Source organism: Frankliniella occidentalis, unplaced genomic scaffold, assembly GCF_000697945.3.
Source record: "Frankliniella occidentalis isolate FOCC.00 unplaced genomic scaffold, Focc_3.1 Scaffold381, whole genome shotgun sequence".
NCBI lineage: Eukaryota > Metazoa > Arthropoda > Insecta > Thysanoptera > Thripidae > Frankliniella > Frankliniella occidentalis.
In genome coordinates this window covers 132,264-140,575 of record NW_026267503.1, presented here as the reverse complement: position 1 = coordinate 140,575, position 8,312 = coordinate 132,264, and the positions used below count along the sequence as shown (strand labels likewise).

The window sequence follows — 8,312 nt, the reverse complement described above, 5'->3', positions numbered from 1 at the left end:
ATTCTTCTTGTATAGGTTTGCCATTATCTCATGGCTGGTCAAGTAAAAAGTGTGAAACCTTGCTTGAAGCAACTTCAGCAAAGCATCCAAACCATCATGATGCCTAGCTGGCCATCAGACGAAGGTATTTTAGTTTCACAAAGGATGAAAATTACAAAACAGTAATGTTACATTCTTTGTTCACTCAATTTTCTCTCATTTTCAGTGGTATCAAGTGGGAACACTGCTGAAATGTTTATATGGATGCCAAAAGAACACCTCTATGTATTAGTGTATCTAGTAACCGTCATGCATTCTATGCAAGCTGGGTATATGAACAAGGCTCAGGAATACACTGACAAGGCATTGGCGCAGATAGAGAAATTGAAGGGTGAGTCTTCATATCATGAAATACTATGGTTTAGATAAAGAGTACAGTGAGATAAAACACATTTTTTTCTCTCAAAATAAATTAATATAAATCTATTTTTGTTTGTTGAAAACATTCATTAGAACCAATAATGAGACCACTTTTTTTGAATAAGTTTTACCCACCATCTCTAATGATGACTACTTTTTAATAGTTTACACTCAACTTAATTGATCATTATTTTCTACTAATCGATTTTGGTATTCCTCTTGCAGTGCTAGACAACAAGCCTATTCTCTCAGTATTTCAACTGATGCTTTTAGAACATATTGTAATGTGTCGATTAGTTATGGGTAACAAGACATTGGCTCTCCAAGAAATCTCTCAGGCCTGCAATTTGTGCCAGCTGCAGCCCCATCTTCTTAAAACTCATCGTCCGCAGTTGCACACTATGCTTGGGTTATATGCTATGAGCATGAACTGCATGGAAGCAGCGGAGGTTCAATTTTCATCTGCCCTACAGTCTTCAAAGGAACGAGATTTGAGAACGTTTGCCAATTTAAACCTTGCTATAGTGTACCTTAGAGCCAAGAGAGAGCAAGAATTTGCTTCACTGCTTGATAGCATAAATCCAGAAAATCTTCCCACACATTCACACAGTTTAAGAGCTGCTGCGTACTATGTGCAGGGATTACAGTGTTTCTTCCAAGCGAGATACAATGAAGCAAAGCGATATTTAAGAGAAACATTAAAAATGGCCAATGCAGAAGATTTAAACCGACTTACATCATGCTCTCTAGTTCTTTTGGGTCATATATTTTTGTCTTTGGGGAACTCAAGAGAAAGTATGAACATGGTTACTCCAGCAATGCAGCTAGCCAGTAAGATACCTGATGTTCATGTTCAACTCTGGGCATCTGCAATTTTGAAAGGTATGGCAGCATTCTTGTAAGGCTCACTGAAATGTAGATAAACAATATTACAAAACAAATGATTTTCCTTTTCAGATCTGTACCGGACATCAGGGGACTCAGGCCATGAAAATGAGGCCTACTCTATGCACTGTAGCTTCTCACAAAGTCTTCTCAAGGACCACTTTACCTCATCAAAAATGATGGAGCACAATTTAATACAATGGACTGATGGCCCTTTCCCTGAAGTTTATAATGCCACACCATCTACATCATCTGGACTAATGTAACAAAGTGAACCAAGTCATTGTGAAAACTGTGCTGGTCGCAGCTCTAGGGGACTGTCTTAACATGTTCTCTCACTATCAAAATGTCCGTCAGGTTAATCAGTTCGCCCTGCTTTTATTCTCCTAACAGCAACAATATTTGCTTGTCTTCTGTTTTAAAATATATTGTGAGAATGCAGAAGTTTGACACAATCTGCTTGTAAAACATTTTTGTTTCTTCCAAGTTCTGTCTCAAAGTTTAATTCATTATTTATGTGTCGAGAATGAATATTATTTCATAAGATTGTTGAGCTTTCCTTTAATTAATTTTGCATGTAGTCTACTGTATAAGGTGTTAACTCATTATTTAAAGCTTCATCCATTTTCTTCATCAGTCAAAACGCCATAAAACAATACCTTGTATATCTCAGCTTTACAAGTTTCTTTAAGTCAAAACTAAAAATTTGTCAAAGAGTCAGTTCTGTGCATCTCTTTTGTTGCAATCACTGGTATGACATTTCTTTTGTCTCACATATGTTGTTGTGCTTTCTTCTTTGTTTCTTCAAGGTATTGTTTACATTTTGCACAATCCTGACAAAGAAGATCAGCTTGTACTTAATTAGCTTTGGCCTTCATAGATTACTAATATTGTGTACCTCTCTATTCAGTTAGCTAGTACAACAATGATCTTTCTATTTATTAAAAAAAATATTTAGTAGGTGCTTCACAATCATAGCTGAATCATGAAAACGTCTTTTCTTCCCTTAATCTTACACATTTTTTGTAGAGCAAATATACATTAAATATTGTTCTTTAAGTGAAGCTGAGAAAAAAAATAGCAACTGTCTGTTTGCTAGGGCTCAATTTAAATGACTTTTTCAGCTATGTTTGTGAGAATATGTTTTTAATCAGTGCACTTCATTGCAAAGTGTTCATTGTTATACTGTCCTGTCAAACTGAAGGGTACCTGATTTATCCATAATGTAGAGTATTTATTAATTTTTAGTGTGTATCCCATTGACTAGAATAGTGTACTTTTGAATACTGTATGAACATCCCTCTTTCTTTGTGGTTTGACATGGAAATATCAATGTTCTCAAAATTCAGTGATATGATATGCTTTTAGCAAGGGAGGGGGGGGACTGTATGAACCATCATGCAGATTTTAGAGGTGTGATGCAGAATATTTCAAGACTGATTTGTACTTTTTGTAGCTGTGGAACTACAATCTTTTCACTTAAGAAGCTGTATGGGGTTTATGAAAGTCTGCAACTTTTTAAAATTCTTAACAGTGGACAGTTAACTTTCCTCTAATTTTTTTTTTCCCTCAAGAAGAGGCTGAAAGCTATGGTTGCTCATGACAAAGATTGTTTGAGGCTATTATTCATTCTCTGTATGACGAAGTAATTAACACAGTGGCCACTTTTAGAAGCTCCCATGAATTTTGATCAGCATACTTGTGGTTTAAACAATAGTTAACTCGGAATGCCACACTTATGGGATTTTGTGGTCCTGCTGACATTAAACCCTCTGTGGACCAAAAGTTGTACTGGTATCTTGCATGATCTGCTCTTTGTGAGATGGAATTGCCCATTCGTAGGTGTTATGGGCTAAAATGGAGTCTGAAAATTCGAATTGAAGATTGCTATGGAATTTGTGATCTAGCAATTTAATTGAATCTTTGCCATGTTATGCCTCTTCTTGTTCAATTCTAATGTTAATGGAAAATCTCAACCAGATTTTAACAAATTAAGTTGGTTACCATTGTTATGTTATGAACTGTTTTATATCTTGAATGAATAGCACTGGCATTTATCAGTGTTAAGTACACTGTGCTCTACTGTGATGTAATAAACGTAAGCAATTACTTTATCTAAGTAAAAAGTTTGTTGTAGATTAATTTGTAGTAACCCCCAAAACATTTTCCTTAGTTTGCTACGTTTGCATTGATTAAGTTCTAAGTTTTTGATTTATGTACAGACAGAGATATTGTAAATAAAAGGCCATATATTGTATAAATTAACAACCACCCCTTAATTTCTTTTCGACCATTTAGTACCTCTCCTAGCCATATATTTTCTAAATCCATTAAAAATAAGTTGAGGTCAACCAGGAAATCAGATTTTATTTATAAATAAGTCTGTAAAATATGTAAAGGGGGGGAGTGGGGGTTGAAAATGGAATACTTGTAAAACCAGTGTTTGAGATGTCAATTAAAATACGAGACGATTTTAAAAATTTTATCAACTGAGTTCTTATTTTTAACAAAACGGGATGACATCTGTCATCACATAACATGATACATCAAATAAAACATATACAATTCTACAACAATTGAGGTCAAGCTAAAATATAAATTGCACATGATTTCTAAAATAACACACAGCTTATCACAACGGCGGCAAAGTACACAACATTCAATTATTTGTAGTTTGAATATTTTTAGGTACTTACAATCTTACATTCCTAAGAATACAATACATAAAAGAAAAGAAAAGTAACAATTTGGCTTAACCACCGGTCCAGTGAGGAAGGAGGTTTCCGAATAATAGTCTTCAAAAGTTAAAGATAAATTAACAATCAGGTGTCAACACCTTTCACACGTAGAAGTGCAAATCCTGTACTACTTAGTACACTGGTAGAAAGTAGATGTCATGACACTACTTTTTGACTTATATCAAAAATCAGGCACTTCTGATGATAAGCTGCCTTCTTATTCATGACTACATCTAAGCATAAAGATACAAGGTAGCTTGAAGAAAATTTCAAGAGGTATGTAGCATGTAGATCCACATAAATGAGGAAAGACTAGTGATTCTGAGAAAACATGACTATGAAGACCACTCCAACAGTGACCATTGCAAACAAGGGGGTGAATACTGAAAATCTCTTCTTGTTTTGCATTACATTGCAGGGTAAAAAAAAATCACACAAATAATAAATGCGTGGCATTGTAAAATTGCAAAATTCCACAAATCACAATGCTTTACAAAAGAGAAAACTCATAAAAATTGTCCATTTTCAAAAAAAACTGTGGCAAGCAGCAGGATGGTAACTGTTGTGAGCAGATGTGCTAATGTAGCACAATGAATGGTCCATCAGTCGAGACACCAAATAACTTTGACAGTTTCAACCTCCCGGGGTTGTGATTCCACTAACAACTGTCAAAGTAAACAAAAAAAGAATTTAAAAAATGGTAAGTTGAGAATAGTTTGTTTTACAGATAATTTAGCTGATATTATATCTACATACCTGATTCAGTCATTGTAGAGGGTAAACTTTGTTTAGCCTCTTCTATCATTATTGAACCTGAGTCAGCTGATGGTTTCACTGGAATACTGCTTTGCGTCACAGATGAAGGTGCTTGCGCTGATGATCCTAAAGTTTCAAGTGCTTTAAGTCGTTGAGAATCTGCATTAATCTTTGAAAAAGGAAATAATCAGAGATAAGTAAACAAAATAATGCATGTAAAAGAGCTTGAAACCTAAGTATAGTGCATTACCTGGTCCTTCAATCTCAACAATGTGATGTTCAGTGCATTTTGGGTATCAGCTTTGGCACATTCCCCTTCTAGAGTTTGAATTCTTGCAGTAAAATTCTGACCTAGATCTTGCAGCAGCTCAATGGCTTTCTGAATGAAATTTTAACACAGATATTTTAAAATTTTGTTATGATAATGTGCTACTAGTAAGAGGAAAAATATATAACATACGTACATGATCTTTAACTTGATCGTCTTGCAGCCATTGCAAGCGCTTAGTTAGAGTAGAATTAGTTTCACTGATATTGGCAGAGGTTTGAGCTATCACTTGGCGAAGACTCTCAAGTGTATGAGCTACATTTGGCTCTAAAGGTGGCGGACGGAGTGAAGCATTTGAGAGTTGGGACACAGAGCCCTGGAGGGAAATATATTTTTAGTTGATGCAAAAAGAAAGCGATACGTCGTTTGGGCAAAGTTTCACTTTACATTTCAGTTGGTCCCTTACCTCTACAATGGTCACATTTTTCGAAAGTGTCTGCAACACTGAATCCAGTGAAGCTTGCTGTTGCTTTAGGGAGCGTACTGTATTATCTAGATCTTTGATTTGAGACCCCCAGAGAGCTACATTTGCTTCAAGTTCCTTCACATTAGATGGTTCTGGGTTGGACTGGAGCTTCTCTGAACAGACTCGCAATCCTGTCTCCACAACAACGAGCTAAAAAAGGAAAATAATTGTAATTATTCAGTTGGTTTGGAATTCCTAATCGATCCCTCTATATATTTTAATTATTTTTTTGCAAGCACACATATCAATTACCACTTACCTGTTGACTAAGATTGAATATTTGAGCAGTTATTGTGCTGACACGAAATGTAAGTTGAGTTTGGTTCTGTTGGATTTCCCTGGAGAGTGAGTGAATTTTCTGGAGATCATCAGGGACTGCCTGGCTTCCAGCCACCACTGCAATCAGAGTGAAACAGGACAATGATAGATGTCATTATTTCAAATGGTGTCAGAATAGTGCTCCTTGTGCTGACCAAACATTCTGCTTAAGTTTTCGGGATCAACGCTTCCCTTATCATTATTTTACTGGAAGCAATGACATTATTCTCCTTGCGACCGTTGTAGCGGTCCATAGCCGACCTTGCTCGACCTCGGTGCGGAGAGAGAAGACTTGCTCCCGGACGTCGATGAAGAGCCACATGACGGTGAGGGTGGCGATGACGCAGGCCAGGACGAGCAGGCCGACGCAGGCCCGCACCACGCGGGCGCAGGGCGCGCAGGGTCGGTGGCGCAGCAGGTGCGGGTGCGGGCCGCGTCCCGGGCGCCGGCCCTTGACGGCGAAGCCGGGGGTGTAGCCACCGCCACCGCCCAGGCTGTAGGCCGAGTAGCCGGGCTTGCAGAGGGACAGCCGAGTCGAGTCGTCGCCGGAGCTCTCCGACAGCAGCTGGTCGTGGCTGGACAGCCCGCCGCCCGCGCCCTGGCCGCCGCAGCGCTTGTGCAGCACGCCGCCGTTGGCCCCGCCGTTGGCCGTGGTCGGGCACCGCTTGGCCAGGGCGTCCAGCTCGCGCCGCTTGCGCATCTTCTTGACCCCCGCGCCGCCCGAGCCCGGCCCCGCCGCCATGAAGGCCCCCACCGCCGTTGCCATGCTGCCGCCGGACACGGACCCCGAGCGCAGCGGCACTCGCAGCGGCACGCCGCCGCACTCCATCTGGAGGGAACTGGTTAATAGGGACGTCGGAATTATGAACGACGATTGAAATGGCTCTGCGGCTTTGGACTATGCGATACCGTAAGATCCCACTAGTGTCACACGAGAGGTTATGGTCGTTCCCTTCTTGGTGTCCCCGATGGCGTCTAGGCGCGTGTCCATTATATATTTTTCGACCTACGCGGTTACGACTAGCGCGTACATACAAAATTAAAATAATCGGGCAAAACGAAATAAAGCAGTAATAAAAATAATCGGCAATATTGAGCACGCAGCTAAATTCTTCTTTCAAAACACAAATGTGAATGTGAATAAGCGAACTCGCAGGTCGCACTTCGTCGGACTCCGACTTGCTCGGAGTCCCTAACTACACATCCTCATGAATTCGCCTCGTCCTCAAGCCGACCCCTTCGGCAGCAGCTGTGGCTGACGCACCATGCTTGACGCGTTTTCGTTCACCACCCCGCCTTCTGATCAACACCCCGCCCCATTGCCGCTCCCGCAACACAGCGCGGGGGCGGTTCTCTGGCAGGCCGCGCTGCCGAGGGAGGCTGGCGGCCGCTGGCGGCTCGCGAGTACGCCGCCGAGGACACGCGCGAGTCCTCGAGGACCGTCCCCGACCACCGTCCTCCACCCCTAGCTCCCCAAGACGTTGGTCCAGCGCGCGGCTACAACGGGGGGCTTCAGGGCGACGCGGCCAAGAAGGACCACGGCGTCGCGCCCCTCGTGGTGCAGGCCGGGCACCTCCCGCGGGCACCCCCAGGTACCTCAGGACGCCGTGCGGCGGTCTCTAGACGGCGCGAGCGGCGTCAGAGCCATGCCCTGAGCAACCGCCACAGTAAACGATACGCGATACGAACGGCGACGCGGACCGTGCGCGTTCAAGGCTGGGCGCTGACTGACTGGGCCTCGGCTACGGCTCCGGGCAGCGCGGGGCGGGGCGGCCAGCAACACCACCCACACGCAGCCCCCACCCCAAGCACAGGCTCGCCCCGCTGTCACCGCCGTTAGAAATATTGCCGCGGTGAATATAACGCGCGCGCAAGGGCGCCAAGGACCCGCTAGGGCCCGCTAGGACCCGCCAGGACCCGCCGGGGCGCGAGGTGTTAGTCTTAATATTTTATCAATTCCTGCCACGTGCTTGCTTGGCCGCTCGCCGCACCTCTCCGAAGACCTGCTGCCCACCCCTGCCCCATACATCATATGCGGCGACCGGAGAAAATAAAAGAAATAGAAAGAGGGACCGGACGGGCCCTGCTCCCCGTTTACAAGCTAGTCCGCCCGCACTCAGCAATAACGATAAGCCCTCGTGCTGATTGTTTCGGCCCTACTGCTCCCCCACCCCTCCCCCTTTCATACCCCGCCAGGCCCGAGTCTGCAGCAACGCCCTGCACAACCCCACCGCGCGGCGGGGAAGTGACTGTGGGGCGCGGGCTCGTCCGGGGCCTCCATAGAAAGCCGCGCGGTGGCTCTAGTGAGCACGTCTAGGAGGGCCCCGGGGAGCACGGAGGGCAGAGAGGCGGCCCTCACAACGGGGGCCCGGGCAGGGCGCGCGGGGATGTGGCGCATTGATCGAAGACGCGGAGGGGGGGG

General features: G+C 43.6%; 2 protein-coding genes across 4 annotated transcripts in view; one reads left to right on the top strand and one right to left on the bottom strand.

Moving 5' to 3' along the window:
* LOC113214294 (MAU2 chromatid cohesion factor homolog) overlaps window positions 1–3,769 on the top strand; it is a 22,388-nt gene extending 18,619 nt beyond the window's left edge. Inside the window, exons 5-8 of the mRNA XM_026433610.2 lie at window positions 16–124; window positions 206–370; window positions 625–1,281; window positions 1,357–3,769. Of these exons, the coding sequence (XP_026289395.1) occupies window positions 16–124; window positions 206–370; window positions 625–1,281; window positions 1,357–1,550 (1,125 nt within the window). The 3' untranslated portion in view covers window positions 1,551–3,769. The remainder of the gene's footprint in view (window positions 1–15; window positions 125–205; window positions 371–624; window positions 1,282–1,356) is intronic.
* LOC113214300 (uncharacterized) overlaps window positions 3,756–8,312 on the bottom strand; it is a 7,937-nt gene continuing 3,380 nt past the window's right edge. The window contains exons 1-8 of one of the 3 annotated variants that reach the window (XM_026433625.2): window positions 7,487–7,646; window positions 6,152–6,729; window positions 5,832–5,968; window positions 5,513–5,722; window positions 5,243–5,422; window positions 5,029–5,157; window positions 4,779–4,947; window positions 3,756–4,687 (exon numbers count right to left, since the gene is read on the bottom strand). In XM_026433625.2, coding sequence (XP_026289410.1) covers window positions 4,656–4,687; window positions 4,779–4,947; window positions 5,029–5,157; window positions 5,243–5,422; window positions 5,513–5,722; window positions 5,832–5,968; window positions 6,152–6,719 — 1,425 coding nt within the window. In that variant the 5' untranslated portion in view covers window positions 6,720–6,729; window positions 7,487–7,646 and the 3' untranslated portion in view covers window positions 3,756–4,655. Of the gene's footprint in view, window positions 4,688–4,778; window positions 4,948–5,028; window positions 5,158–5,242; window positions 5,423–5,512; window positions 5,723–5,831; window positions 5,969–6,151; window positions 6,730–7,486; window positions 7,647–8,312 lie in introns of those variants that run through there. The other 2 variants (XM_026433633.2, XM_052274355.1) reach the window with 2 other exon arrangements.